The sequence below is a fragment of the Acromyrmex echinatior genome, chromosome 3, assembly GCF_024713525.1.
Source record: "Acromyrmex echinatior isolate Ae372 chromosome 3, ASM2471352v2, whole genome shotgun sequence".
Lineage (NCBI taxonomy): Eukaryota > Metazoa > Arthropoda > Insecta > Hymenoptera > Formicidae > Acromyrmex > Acromyrmex echinatior.
In genome coordinates this window covers 21,391,912-21,407,533 of record NC_141854.1, presented here as the reverse complement: position 1 = coordinate 21,407,533, position 15,622 = coordinate 21,391,912, and the positions used below count along the sequence as shown (strand labels likewise).

The window sequence follows — 15,622 nt, the reverse complement described above, 5'->3', positions numbered from 1 at the left end:
CTCAGCACAGAATATTTATGATAAATATTATTCATTATTATTATTCATCTCTTAAAATGTTATATAAATATTTTATACATATTTTATATAAAGCTTTATTCGAATATTAAAAGATAGACTAAACTATTTAATATAATATTTATGATAAATATAAATAAATATTTCTGGTAGTTTTTACTTGAATTATAATGTCTTTTAAATATTTCCGTAGCATTTACTACAAGATTTGCAGTAAATATTTCATAAATATTGTGTGTTGTCTGGATATACATATCCAATTCTGTAAATCGTGTGCCGAAATCTTTTTCGATCTTGAAATGCTATCATAAACAAAACTAGAATAACAATATCATACTCAATTACTTATCAATTTAATATGGAATTTACTAATTGACCGAATCCAAATGGTTTCGGTTCGAGGTTATATTCAATTTTCAGTTCTGATTCCAATCCTTTCATCGGTGATCGTAATCATTTAGATTTCGGGTCTTTTTCGGTTACCCCGCAGACAATAGGAGTAGTAGAGTAAGTCTTAAGCTTTAAGGAATTGACCAATCTTAGTCTATTATTCTTCTCAAATTTGATTGTGATTGATCAATTTCTTAAGGCTTAAGGCTTACTACATTCATTGTGTATATGTGGGATAAGAAAATCAACTAATCAAAGTCTTTTATTTTATACTCTGATTGGTTAATTTTCTTATATTTTATGTGTTACCCCGCAAACACAATGAGTGTAATAAACCTTAAGCCTTTAGAAATTGATCAATCACAATCAAATGTGAGAAGAATAACGAGTATGATTGATCAATTCCTTAAACTTAAGACATTACTATTCCTATTGTATTTGCGGGATAATTGAAAAAGCCCGAAATTCAAATGGCATCGACGAGATGTTATATAAGAATCCTGGGCAAATTTTCGTGACTATTAATGAGATCCCGATGATCTGGAAATAATTGAAGAATAATAACATCGACAATTGATATAAATTTGCGATTAACATAAATATTTGTATAATATTAGGTGTTCACGAGATACAGATTACTAAAGCCATCTATTGGAAAAATAATGGATTTCTTTTTACTATACCTAATGCATTATTTATGATCTTTTATTAAATGCTGCATAAACATAAGTTACATTCACAAATTTCATTTTGGTCCAAATATTTGAAATGCGTAAAACATAATTATATTACACATTAATTTTTAAACATGCTTTTTTAACATAGAGTTCTGTTTAACATAAAGATTATAATATTATACTCTTGATTTATTAAATTATTTATTATTTCATTTTACTACTATATTGATAGAAAGTAAAATTTATACATATGTATTAATTTTTCTATCTAAATTTTTATTAGTCTTCCATATATGTATCTTACATTTCATGTAATATATTAAGCTCTATAACATGCTTTTCAAAGCAGAAACGAACAGTGCAGTAATACAGAATGGCTAATTTTTTCGTTTTAGCAAGTGAAGTGCTAATATATATATATATATATATATATATGTATATGAGATTCGATTTGACATTCACTCTATTATATAATCAAATAAAAAAAAGAACCGTAACATTATTCATATACTTTCTTATGCATTGAAAGCAAAAAGATTATGTTTAATAAAGTTTATTTTTTTTACTATGTTTTGTTCTCTACATTCGTTTAAAAATATTTTAAAAATAAATCATTACAAATCAAAGTAGACAAAAATATTAATTAGAAATTATTGCTTTTTGTTCGTTTTCAAACTTAAAGTATTATTCTATTTTTGTTCTTCGATTAGCTATTGAATACGAATTCGCAAAAAAAAAGTTATCCAATGAATATACTCAAAATATTTTATCATGACAAAATCTTTATCACGATAAAAACGTGCTCAAAGCAATAAAATATCAGCATAATGTATTTTTAACAAGAAAAAATGAACGCAGCTAGAGAGCCAGAAAGTAAAAAAAATATATTTTAGTGAAGTACAGTTGCTTTTGCTAATTTTTTGTTTTTTATTTTTTTTGTTTTTTATTTTTCTGACATTTTTGTTTTTTTTTTTAATTTTTCTGTGACATGTGCTTCTTATTGTATATGTATATCATAGAAAATGACCACTATAGGCGTGGCACGCATACCACAGTTGGCCACCTTTGTAACACATTTTCGAGACTAACATGCTGTGAACTTTCATGATGAATTGAATGAAATCAATCTTATTATTAGTTTAACTAATTTTTTTTATCTTTTCTTTCAACTTTAATACAATAATATAATAATGGTAAAGAATTAAATAAATAAGTTAATAAAATTGATTTGAAATTGTTCATGCGATATTTTTTTAAACATATGACAATAACAAAAATTAATAGCTTTTACAAATTAAATTATAAAATATCTAACAAAATACAATTATAAGCAAATATTTGCTTTTAAAAGTAAATATAACATTGTTTGCATGTTTTATAACACAATATACAAAATATTTTAATTAACTTCACTCAGCGATAAGATAATATGGCAGAGGCAATTAAGTCAGCAAAAATGATATTCTTACATTATTCTGAAAAGCTAATCAGGTAAAATTACAAGAACACGATCATAAAATTATGATATTTATTGTAGGTTGGGTTCCTAGTAAACACGTTGTGCGTAATTTCGGAACATTTACATAATACAGTGTATGTGATTGTTATAGAACAGCACAAAGACGTAGCAGGACATATCATTGATGTAAAAAGGTTATAACTATATTATGTATGACCGTGCTGTCACTGTTTCGATGCATAGTAAACGTAGCATTTACGTAATTTGAATAACATAAATTTTCATTGTCTGAAAACTACGTAAATGTTACGTAATTATAATAATATTACGTTATTTATATGTAAATGTTACGTATATGTTCTTCTCTTTGTTCGACTTTATTGCGCGAAATATAATTAAATATATGTTGAATATATGTTAAATATAATAATCAAAATATGTTGACATTTTGATCTGAAAATGACGTAACTGTTACAGAACAGTGAAACATCATTCCGTAATAACTAAATGTTATGAAAGGATATTCACTGTGTTGGCGTGCGCAGTCTAGTAAGAGTTTTTTGCAATGTTGATCATTACCGCAAAAACTGCGTTTAATTTTATCGTGGATGAGTTTATATAAAATTGTGAAAAATCGGTTATCTGCATGAGATGCATACAAAGGTCATATCTATATCGCTGTAATATTTTTTCGCGTTCATTTGTCAAATATTAATTATTGTTTGATTGTTGCTTAATTACCACTGTTCTTCGATTGTATCGATATATTTATTATTATATGAGCGATGATGTTAGTTTACCGCTATATTTTTATATTTTAATAGTTACTCCTAATGATCACAAAATTACAATTTCTGCAGTTCGCCGTGTTATTGCAATTTACGTGCGAAAATAATTCATAATAAATTAACAATTTTTTAATTTGTAATTATGTTATTTGTAATCTTATTATTTTAATTAACTATAAATGAGTTACTTGTTGTAATAATAGCATAGAATTTTAATAATAAATAGAATAAACATAATTTAAATTAATATTATAATTTTATTTACACAATGTAACAAGTATCGATCCGATTTAAACAGGAATAAAATATTTAAAAATAACTCTGCAACTTTACAATAACTTCTAGTGAACTAATTAATCTTTAACTAAATAATTCTCATCCACGATTATTACATCCCGTACGGTCCCTCAGAGGATAGTCACAGGTACCTATAGCTGGATTAAATTCTGTTCCTATACCACAACGCATCACAAAACAACCACTTGCATCGCATTGTTGATATTTACTGCAATCGCCCGGATAAGGCATTACATACGCCTGTAAATGAATAAATTGTCCAATTTTATTTCTCAGTGCCACAATAAAGAAAAAAAAAATAGATCATGAATAAAAAAGGAGCATTTCCTTCCAAAAAGCTGTAGCGAAAGCTATGAAAATAGAAAAAATATAAATATGAAGAAACATATATTATCTGTAAAAGTAAATATATTAATAGTAAAATCATAGCTCAATCATACATTCATTTTTACTTATTTGCTTAATATATCGTATGTTTTATTATTTTGTGCTGTATAAAGTTCACACACAAAGAATTTCACAAATCGTATATAACAATTTTATGTATGGTTACATAATTGTAATTTATAATAACAATTAAAAGACAAAAACATTTACAAGTATACTTTAATTATAATATTTCGAAATATATTAGGAATTGTATTTTGTTAATGAAAATATAATATCAAAAGAATAAATACAAAATGCAATCCTGGTAAAAAATTTTTCATGCACAAATTTATATAAATATATATAAACATATTCTTAATATGTATAAACATCATAAACATATATGTATTGTATATAAATAATATATGTATATATGAAATATATTCAAACATGACAATATATATCCTTCTTTCTTTTGTAAAATTAATGTCAAGTGCAATAAAAAATAATAATAATAAGGAAACATAAAAAATAATTATAAGAATAATTTTTGTATTTGTTTATTTTAGAAAAAAATCAAGTTTGGAGAAATGTAAAAAAAATTACTCATATACAATTATATATAATTTTTAAGAAAAATAACTTACTTTGAAAACATCTTTAACTATAATAAAAAAAATATTTGCTTTATTCTCATTCATATGACCAATTGATTCTCAGACTCAATTTTTCGTTTTCTGGTTAACTAGTGATTAGGCTTAATCTTGATGTTTTATACAATTGGCTTCAATATGTGAAACATCGAGTTAAATTTAATCACAAGTTAATCAGATAATGAAAAATTGGGTCTCACTGACGTTAATCTTTCTAAATTTTTTATTTGTAACTTAACTATTTACATAGTACTCACTTGTGATTGTGTCATTACGAATGGTGATGTACATAGTACCAGGCATAACAAAACTGTGCAAGACTTCATCTTGAAGATCATTCTTTGATCGTGTTAATCGTCGTTTAACTCAATCAATTGCCTTACTTTACCAAGAAATCGACCTTATATACAAAATCTTCTACAGATATGATAATTATAAGGAAATGTTATGTTGTTATCATGCAAATGCGTTTTTCCTAATACATTTCTTGTATGTATTTTCGTTATCTTTAGTTCATATAAAAGGGTAAAGGTGACGTGAATCGACATTTCTCAAGTACATCAATAACTGCAATGTCGAACGGAAAAAAATGCACTTGCTGTTGCAATAAAATTCTATTTGCTGCTTTACATTTCTAATAAAAACGCTAGTGTATTTATTATTTGCAATTATTTCAAGTAATTAATAATATAATAAAATATAAATCGTAAGATTATGCACACAATAAAAAATATTAAGAAAACTTACGAATAATATACATTAGATAAATTAATATATTAAAGAAATAAAAAATTAAGAATATATAGAGATTAACGTAATGCACAATACATACAAATTAATAACATGACATATATTAGTCTTTACTCCTAATTTTTTATTTCGCTAATATTTAATATTTATTCCTAACGTTTCTTTCATTGTGCGCAAAGTCTAAACTTTCCACATAATAATTGAGTATATTTATTGATATAAAGAAAATTAGTTTTAGAAAACTTTTTAGAAAAATTCTAGTTATTTCACATATTTTCTTTCAGTTTAATAATTTTCGTCTTTCTACCATACATTTTTTACTTCTATTGGTGCGTTCGAAGAAACGCTATTATTGCTACTTCTGTATTCTATCTTCATTGTCATTATTAATGAAAAACAAGGATAAAATGACACAAAAAAACGCATCTTATATAGGTAAAAGTCCAGACAATATGTAAGATACGTACCCATGAAGAATAGAAATCAGGAGAATTAAGTCTGAAACACGATAAGCACAGGCAATAGGAACAGGGAATAATGAGTCATCCAATCAGAGCTCTGGAATTTAAGTTTGATATTATATCCCTGATTGTGGACAGCTTGTTATTCCCTGTGCTTATCGTGTTTTCAGCTTTATTCTTCATATATATGATGTAATGTAATAAGTATATACAATTTTTTTGCAAATTGAATATTATTCTTTTTTCGATAGTCTTTCTTCTATGTGTTAATGTATGTAATGGTAATGTCCTCGTTACATTCTATTACTTTATGAAATTACTTTTTGTTCCAGAAATTAATTAAAAATTTTTATTATGGTAGAAATACTTAGCAATAACAAATTTATATATATATTTTTTTTATACATATATTGTGAAAACAAATTTATAAAAAATAAAAAAAAAATTTTTAATATTATAAACAAAAATTTACAATTGTTTATTGAAAACGCCATTGTTTTTTTTTATTACCATTTATGCAATATTTTATTTTATATACAATTATATTATTTTAATTATACATTTTATGTTGTATATTAAAATGTGTGTCAAAATTTTGGTAGCATGTTATAGGGAATCGATAAACTATAAAGAAAAAAAAAACGTAAACACAGTTTTCACCAAAAATATTATTATTTTTAGGTACGATTTCAGCAACAATAATACTTCAGAGGCAGTGCGAGAGACGATGAAACAACTACATTTGTTTTTTTTTTTTTGCGATTTTCTCCAAAATGGTAAAAATGAGCATATCTAAAGGATTTTTTTTCTTAGTTCGATCCCCTACACATTCCCGAAGTTTTGACATTTAAATTTAGAACACTGTATATTATTTTAATTTTTGTATATTTTATTTGAGGGTTCCTTTTGCTCACAAACTGATTGCCTACAACACCATTTGCCTACATCTCATTTACTTACAGATTGATTACCTACATGTATTATTGCTTACAGCTAGATTGCCTACAAGCACTTTTGCGCACAAATTTGTGTTTTTAAAACAGAGAATTTGTTTTAAAAAACAGAGAATAGTGCTTGTAGGAAATCAATCTGTAGACAATAATATAAATGTACGTTTGTTTCTGAAATTTTTATTTGTGTGCAAAAATGCATGTAGGCAATCGATCAAATAAGATATAAGCAAACGGTGTTGAAAATTTAATACCGGAATTTTTTAATACCGTATTTTCTCATGTTGATAAAAATAAGAAAATGCAGTATTAAAAAGTTGATAAAAAAATTCTGAAAAAATTCTTAAAGCTCTATGAGAAAAAAATATAATTTTTGTCTCTAGCAGTTTTTCTGTAAAGTTGATAGTATTTGAGAAAAAAATTAATGAAGACCAATATTCGACAATTTTTAGTAATTAATATCTTGTTAACTATTGCAAAAATTGCAAAGAGGACTTTTCAACTCAATTTAATCTGCTCTATCTACACAAGAGTGCTTGGCAAAAAATTTCGGGACATACCTTGTGTATATATATATATATATACATATATGTATGTATATTACTTAAATTTTTTATGAGATATCAAAACATTATCAAAAATATAAGTTTATACATTATGAAAAACATTTTGTAAAATTTGTATGCATATAATTTATTTGTGTAAGTGATTAACTCACAAAACATGTTTACATCTTCGGTGGAATTTCCACTTTTTTTTTTAAACGATATTTAACTGCTATCTTATTACGCAATATCAAGTATGGATGTGGTGATTCAGATGTAGTTATAGGCACTTTTGCAAAACGACGTAATTTCGGAGACAACAAAATTAGATTTTGAAAGAGACCAAATGCACTACTAGTTGCCCAGTACAAGCTTAAACACTGTAAAAAATATATTTCAGATTATATGTTTTGTATAATTAAATTATATTCTTATGTATATATATATATATATAAACAAATTTTGAACTTACCGATGGTACAGACATAGCAATAGGAATCATTCCAATCGTAGCAATTCTGCAGAAATTGGTTAAGTATCTTTGCCATTTTGTCAATTCTACGTTTTGTACTTTACTCATACAAGTTATCTGTAAAATATTAAAAATTAAAGTGATATAAAGACTCAGGATATAAATATTAATTTTTCAAGTTCGTTTATAATATTTATAAACCAATTAGAAATTATATTAAAAATTTACTTCTATAATAGCTAAATTAAATAATCCCATTGATATGGGAAGTACAAACGGATCTGCTGTAGTTAAGTTAGACATCCAAAGAAATCCGTCAGTTATAAATTCCTGATAAGTAATGTAAGCATCTGACAAAACAAATATGTTAAATATGTACTAATTTTTATTTTATTCAAATCATTATTTTATTGTCGTTCATACATACTAGCATCTTGTTTGGGTAGCATATAACATAAATTTCTAATAGACATTGATAATGATATCCACAAAGGTACTTGTATCAGTGCTAATAGACTAGTTTTAGCTGGATGGCAATTTTCTCGAACAATCAATTTATTCCATTGTTTAGCTGTAATAAAAAAATGGCAAATATTTAACCCTCTTGTCAATACCCGGGTACCCGGGTACTCTTTTTGATTTTAATTAAAAATTTTTTTAATTTCCTGGTAAAATACATCTTAACCCGGCCAGATCCTCATTATTTAAATAATTTTATATCGATTTGCGCGCTTTGAGCTAATTTTTTATAAAAATTTTTATAAAAATTAAAGAAGGAAATCTGGGTATATTGACAAGAGGATTAAAGATAGAATATTCCAATCAAATTTGATTGCTTTTATTAATTCATTAACTTGGAAGCTTAAAGTAAACAAAACATTACCTACAGAGTGATTGTATAAACGTTTGGCATATTTTTTAGACCAATTATATTTATGTATGCCATAATTTATCTCTTTCTTCATCTCTTTAACTATCTCATCCATTTCATATTTGAGATTTTCCAATTTTGCTAATATATATAGCTAAAAATATCATGATAAAAATCATTAAAACCTAAAAATTGCATTATATAATACTTTAAAATATATACAAATAATAAACTAAAAAATATATTTAAAAATAATTTTTAATATAATTTTGTATTAGGTGTTGGAATTAATTCGTAGCGTTTTTAATGAAAGAATGTTATTTATTTCACATGAGCATTAAAAAATACATTAATGAAAGTACTTCCCATCACTTGTAAAACGCTACGAATTAATTCCAACACCTAATATAAAATAATCTAATTATAACTTTTCATGTAATGTTAATTAAATTTATTTAAAACTCTGAAAAAAATTAATACACTACTCAAAAAAAAATTAGAAACACTTTCAAAACGCATAGAATTAGATATACAATTTTCAAATCACTGAAACTCGGCAAAAAATCATCGCAGACAAAAAAATAAAAAATAAAAATTTTAAAGTTTAAAAATTTAATATGTTTTTGACCGTTCTTCAAAAAAACTTTCATATTTATTCTGTATCAAAAATCACATTATTATGTTCTTTAAAATTACATTCAACAGTCTGCAATTTGATAAAAATTTTTTTTCTCAAAAAATTAATACTTTTACAAAAAAAAGTTTTATTTATAAAATGCTTTTTAAAAAATTTTCTTACAATTTTTCTTGACCAAATTACATGATTTTAAAGCTAATCTGCATTTCTTGTAATCAACGTTGAATGGAAAATCATCGCAAAAGATTAAAAAGCATTCTCTAAAGCTTAAAGCTTATACTGTAACATGCTTTGATGAATTTTGTTTTTAATTTAATTCTATAGAATTAAGTCAAAAATTTTGGCGATTATTTTTTGTAAAACCTTTCTTTTTAATTTTTACTTTTTGCAAAACTATTCTATTTTTTTAGAAAAAATTTTTTATCAAGCTAAAAACTGTTGAATATACCACATGTCATGTCAACATATTGCAATGGTTAGCATGTCAAGTTATAGTGAAGGCATTACATTTATAAAATAGCCGATATTCTCACAAATATATTGATGCAATATGAGATACAATTTTGAGGAATATAACAATGTGATTAACAAAAAATAATAATATTAAAATATACACGGCTGTGGGAGTCAATGTGAGAGTTAATTTATTGTGAGAGTCAACGTAGGAATTATTTTATATTTATTTAGTCTATTAATATATTAGTTAATATATTAGTTTACATAAACCTTAACGTGATTTCGATGAGCGCAATACAATAGAAAATTGACGTTTCGATTCCTCTTTGAATCAACTTCAAAAAGAATGATCCATAATAACAATGTCTTATTCCGCAATCAATTTCTTCATGTAATGTGTGGATTTCCCAACAGTTGGCAGATTATTGGAATCAACTAAAAACCGAATACGAATTGGAAAAACACACATACATTCATCAATTATAATTATTTCTTAAAATTATTCCTCCTACACTCACCATAAACAACTCACCATAAATTTACATAAATAAAATACTTAGATAACAAAAAATTTTTTAGTAGACAGTCATACTAATAAAATAATGATAAATTTCGAGAATAAACATATAATATATGTCTTGATAAAACGGTTTCTAAATAAAAACTATGAATCTTTGTTTATAATTTGAACTAATGTCGCGCATTAGAGTCAAGGTATAAAGTTAAAAAACATATTTAATCGTTATTGAAAATTGTAAAATACGCAGAGTCTAACTTTTATAACAATGTGATCTTTGTTAAACTGTAAAGATAACAATTTTTTTTTAACAGCCAGAAGCATGCAAAAGAGTTTCAAGCTTTAAAATGCTCTTTCATTTTTTTGTGCAATAATTTTTCACCAAGTTTCAGTGATCTAAAAATTATACTACTTTGTGTTAAATTGTTCCCTATTTTTTTATTGAGTAGTGTATAACATCATACAGGAAAAGAAATAATTATTTCATGTATATATGTAAGTTTTATAATTTTGCTTGTCAAATAAATATATATTTATAAGTTTAGTTATAATGTTTACAAACATACCTGATACAAGGATAATGGTAATGTTACTGCTGTTCTCATCATAATGGTGGTAAGTACAATGACTGACCACCATGGTAAGCCTGTATAATCATGTACCAACAGTAAGAAGTCTTGTGTGATTTTAATAGGTGCACTTTCAGATATCGCTTTAAATATGCCATTAAACTGCATTGGAACTTCAACTTCAGTAATAGAATCAATACCAGTATTTGAAAGATATCTAACATTATAATATTGACTACCATAATATGATTTATATCCAACACATTTTCTTTCAGTACATAACATTATATGCGAAACAATTCGAGGATGAGACAGAAAATTCTGTATTTTTGAACTATGTTTAACTATAACATTATTAAACATGGATTGCTGATTGCTAAAAGTCGAATCTTTTGCAATGTTTGTATTATAGTCATTACAAACACTGTAAGGTAAAGCAGTTGATAATGTGTTAAAACAAGTGGTATTACTAACTACAATTTTGCTGACTCGTTTGAGACGCCACAAGAAAATATCCAAGTTTATTATTTTCATAGCGAACTTTGTTCACAAATAGTAAAAAAAAATATTAGAGTCCAATTAAATGTTATATTTTTTTAGTGAAAAAAATATTAAATTAGACATATGCATAAGTGTAAATTTTACTTATTCGTGCTACACTTTCTTTTTTATGTATTTATTTATTATTTATTTTAGAAATACATCCAAATAGAAAACATTTATAGTATTAAGACAGTAGATTATATTATGAATACAATTATAGTCATGAAATCTATTTTTTGCTGTTTTTATGGCTGAACTAGTATATACATTTTTGGAACTTAAAGACAGATTTATAGGTTATGTTTGATATTTGTCGAAAACGAGAAAGTTCTAGTGCAGTCTAGTGCAGGAACAGAAAACAACAGAAAATAGACCAATGGCCACTGATGAGATACTTAGGCTGAAATCACACAGTGAAAACGACTGCGGAATAAAGAAGGCATCATAGAACCAATCAGCGCTATTCCGCACTTTTCCATAACGCAAGTTTTGTGTGCTATGTTCACATGATGCGTCAAAGATGTATCCAACATGAATATAATATAAAAAATATTAACTTTATGTTAATAATTTGCTTATTAAAATAAAATTTAATATTGCGGAATAGCGAGTGCGTCATAATTATATTTCATTTCAATAAGCAAATTATTAACATGAAATTAGTAGCTTTTCCTTTTATTGTGCGGAGCCTTTTACAGTCGAATGACAAGGAAATGCTGGACTGTAGTTCGTTGATTCTTACATTCTGATCCGGATTAAACTTTCGGTGGAAACTAGGCCAAATATAAGGATATATAGTAGGGACAAGCAGCATCGGTATCTTTGATCTTTTTCAGACAAGTTTTCAGAATCCGCCATGTTTTTAGTAAGCAAATAGCGTATCAATAATATAAGGAACCACCGCTTATACTCAACAAAAAAGGAGATAAAAAATCTTAATTTTTCGGAATCTTCCACCAAATCCAATTCTAATCAAGTATTTTCCTTATAACTAATATAGAATCGGCTTAAGGATATAGAAATCGTAGACGATCGCAGAGTCTTAAGTCGTAGGAAACTAACCAATCAAATATAAGGAGAATATTCGATTAGAATTGGTCAGTTTCCTACGACTTAAAATTCCACGAGTCTATGACTTCTATGTAAAGGATCCTTTATTATCATGGTAAAAAACATAGAGAATAGAAGGCCGAACTAGAGGCTTTGAAAAATGTGAAAATCAAATTTCTGAATTGATATTGGTTCGATAGCCGGCGTTCGAATCGCAAAATTTCTCATATTCGCTTACGCACAATCGAACATATAACCTAAGAATAGAGACGTTATTCTTTAACATGTTGCTCTGACAGTAATAGGAAGACGTAAATTGTCATTAAAACTGCATGAAGAATGGAACATTCTCAGCGTTTGCCGACGACTATCCATTCAAAGAGATTCTAGGCAAGTTCCCTGAGATAACTAGAACGTCGATCAACGCACAAACAAACTGCGGGCAACTCACCGGCAAATTGCGCAAAAATTTGTGTGGCCTCCATGATTAAGAACATTAAAGAGTGGGCCCGCACTTGTCTAGCATGCCAGAATCTAAAATTCATCATCGGCATAACCATACCTCGCCTACCAAAATACCTGTACCAGATACCCGTTTCGAGCATGTACATATCGATATCATCGGTCCTGTACCTCCATCCAAAAGGGTATTTATTAACATTGATTTACTCGTTGGCCGGAGGCTATTCCATTATAGGATTGTACAGCAAACACGGTGACGAAGATATTTTTCACTCACTGGGTAGCCAGATTCGGAGCTCCACGCCTGATCACGACTGATCAAGGGTCGCAATTCGAAGCGCAGCTGTTCAACACATTAACCAAACTCGTCGGTTCTAAACATTGTCGGATAACTGCATACCATCCAGAATCTAATGGCATCATCGAACGATGGCATCGCTCTTTAAAAACAGCATTAATGTGCCACAGCGAAACTCAATGGACTGATACACTGCCAGTAGTACTATTCGGACTGAGAACTTGTCTCAAAGAGGATCTAGGTGCTTCTGTAGCGGAATTAGTTTATGACACTACGGTCAAAGTACCGGGTGAATTTTTCTCCTCTGAAGAAATGCCGAGCGATCCACGAATTTTCGTCGAGCATTTCCGCGTAATTATGCAAAAGTTGCGACCTAGACCAACCTCTCATCACATTAGACCTAAGCTATTTTTCCATAAAGACTTATATAACTGCTCTCACGTCTTCTTCAAAATAGAAGGCAACAGACGTCCTCTGGATCAACCATACACCGGACCGCATAAAGTATTGGGTCATCTAAAAAGTATCCGCGGTTTTTTGTCACTAGATGTGTGTTGATGGTCATATATCTAGTGACAAAGTACCGCGGATACTTTTTAGATGACTCAATATTAGAGCGCATTTCGGACAAAGTCTTTGCTATAGAAATCGACGGCAAATGCATCAACGCCACTGTCGATAGACTTAGCCCGCTTATGTAACAATTCAAGACTCAGAAACTACTCCGTCCACTGCGTCTCCGTCTTCAACTAACATTCCAAAGCAAGGTGAACCGAAGACATATCCTAGTCCAGCAACCAAGCGAAAGACTATTAGTTTTAAAAATTAATTCGCGCAATGTTACGTTAAGCAAACGACCAAGTCGGAAGTTAAGGTTCCGAATCACTTTGTGTTCACTGCGAAATCGATCACCGCTCATGCCTTGTGATAATTGTTAACATCGTCGGATAAATACTCAGTGTATATTTTCTTAATTTCTCATATTCTAACCTAGCAACGCAATACCGGTATCCGAACCGTCTTACGCACGTCTCTATTTTTATAATCTATATTTGTTAAATAATTAGTCAAGTTTGTATTAAACCGCTTTATGGCATAAGAGTCAGAATCAGCGAGTAGGATTCATTCGTAACCTAACGATTTCCCGCCAATTGTCCTTCGCCGTTAGTTGGTCATCGCCAGCGCTCAAACACTCTCGACACCATATTGGGCACAGCAGCCGCACCAATAGCCACATGCTACCGCGCACTACTGCCCTCTGACAAAGTGGATGTAAACTACATAACAACGTTCAATTTTCTTAGAGTACATTATCCACTTTTTGCTATGTAGTTTACATCCACTTTGTCAGAGGGCAGTAGTGCGTGGTAGCATTTTGCAGTTACAAATTTTGGACTGTCATATCTTTTCTCTCTGATATTATATAATGTAAGAAAAAAATCAAAGATGTCACTATTATCAGCTTTAGCGTAATCTTAACTCGAATTTTATAGTGGTCAATTTATAATCACCCATACTCAATATTTGTTTAGTTTTTGAAGATTACTCGTATGTACATCTTTTATACATTTCAAAAGGATATAAATTTCGAGAACTGCCTCTTCTTTTAAGTACTGCTGTTTTACTTATTTACCACATTATTTATATGCGAAGCATATAAATATTTTTCGTTATACAACAGAGCGCAAGTTCAGAACGAATCATGATCAGCCATGATCCCAAGAGTACATCTATCTAAGAAATTAAGATGTCTCTCTCTCTCTCCCCCCCCTCCTCCCCCCTCTCTCCTTCTCCCCCCTCCTTCCCTCTCCCTTTCCCTCTATATTTCTCTTTCTATGCTTTCCTTTTGAAGCTAAACTGCTAGCTATAAAGGAAAAGTAATAGGAAAAGTAATGTGATATCGTGTATAGGTGAGGTTAGAACTTGAAGCAGATTACCTACCCCTTGCGGAACCTTAGATCCGAATATGACACTGCTAGGTAGAAGTATCCGCATCCGGGTTATTAAAAGCGGCTTCTCTGAACTTTACTATGCAATACCAATACAATACCACATAATGAGAATAATATGCTCTCTATTTACAAATTAAAATATTCAATTTCAAAATATTAATTCCGCTCGCACTATCGCATCAACACTCGCATAGTCTCATAGTCTGGACTGTTTTGAATAAATATAATTACGAATTTTGCGTGGCTATATTTTAAAAATTTTAATATACAATTAACAAAAGTATGGATTTAAAATAATATAATTGTAATGATGCACAATAAGTTTTGGATAAAAAATACATTTAGGTCTTTTCACAGAGTCACATCATAACAAATCAACGTAAAAAATTTTTTTATGAAGAACATCAAAACGATTTAAGGAAATACCGGAATCAATAG

General features: G+C 28.2%; 2 protein-coding genes across 4 annotated transcripts; both read right to left on the bottom strand.

The window, feature by feature from the left end:
- Positions 1 to 3,569: 3,569 nt before the first annotated feature.
- Positions 3,570 to 5,069, bottom strand: LOC105153752 (putative chitinase 10). Its single transcript, XM_011068782.2, has 2 exons — positions 4,909 to 5,069; positions 3,570 to 3,869 (listed from the first exon to the last, which is right to left on the bottom strand). Exons 1-2 carry the CDS (start codon positions 4,987 to 4,989, stop codon positions 3,708 to 3,710), a joined length of 243 nt encoding a protein of 80 aa, XP_011067084.1. The 5' UTR covers positions 4,990 to 5,069; the 3' UTR covers positions 3,570 to 3,707.
- A 2,420-nt stretch (positions 5,070 to 7,489) lies between these two features.
- LOC105153751 (cytochrome c oxidase assembly protein COX18, mitochondrial) lies at positions 7,490 to 12,990 on the bottom strand. Of its 3 annotated transcripts, none has more exons than XM_087404830.1 (7): positions 12,924 to 12,990; positions 10,877 to 10,956; positions 8,713 to 8,854; positions 8,257 to 8,400; positions 8,058 to 8,179; positions 7,830 to 7,946; positions 7,490 to 7,737 (listed from the first exon to the last, which is right to left on the bottom strand). In XM_087404830.1, exons 1-7 carry the CDS (start codon positions 12,967 to 12,969, stop codon positions 7,540 to 7,542), a joined length of 849 nt encoding a protein of 282 aa, XP_087260956.1. In that variant the 5' UTR covers positions 12,970 to 12,990; the 3' UTR covers positions 7,490 to 7,539. The 3 variants fall into 3 exon arrangements, with proteins under 3 accessions (XP_087260956.1, XP_087260955.1, XP_011067082.1); XM_087404829.1 differs by lacking the exon at positions 12,924 to 12,990 and adding an exon at positions 11,354 to 11,796 and having other exon boundaries at positions 10,877 to 11,096; XM_011068780.2 differs by lacking the exon at positions 12,924 to 12,990 and having other exon boundaries at positions 10,877 to 11,799.
- Positions 12,991 to 15,622: the final 2,632 nt, after the last annotated feature.

What these genes read in the sequence shown, in the direction of transcription:
- LOC105153752 (XM_011068782.2), bottom strand. Translation starts at nt 4,989, where the DNA reads ATGATCTTCAAGATGAAGTCTTGCACAGTTTTGTTATGCCTGGTACTA. An exon ending in TCGTAATGACACAATCACAA is followed by an intron (nt 3,870 to 4,908) that starts GTGAGTACTATG and finishes ATTCATTTACAG; the next exon opens with GCGTATGTAATGCCTTATCC.
- LOC105153751 (XM_011068780.2), bottom strand. Translation starts at nt 11,413, where the DNA reads ATGAAAATAATAAACTTGGATATTTTCTTGTGGCGTCTCAAACGAGTC. An exon ending in TACCATTATCCTTGTATCAG is followed by an intron (nt 8,855 to 10,876) that starts GTATGTTTGTAA and finishes TGATATTTTTAG; the next exon opens with CTATATATATTAGCAAAATT. An exon ending in TTGCTATGTCTGTACCATCG is followed by an intron (nt 7,738 to 7,829) that starts GTAAGTTCAAAA and finishes TATTTTTTACAG; the next exon opens with TGTTTAAGCTTGTACTGGGC.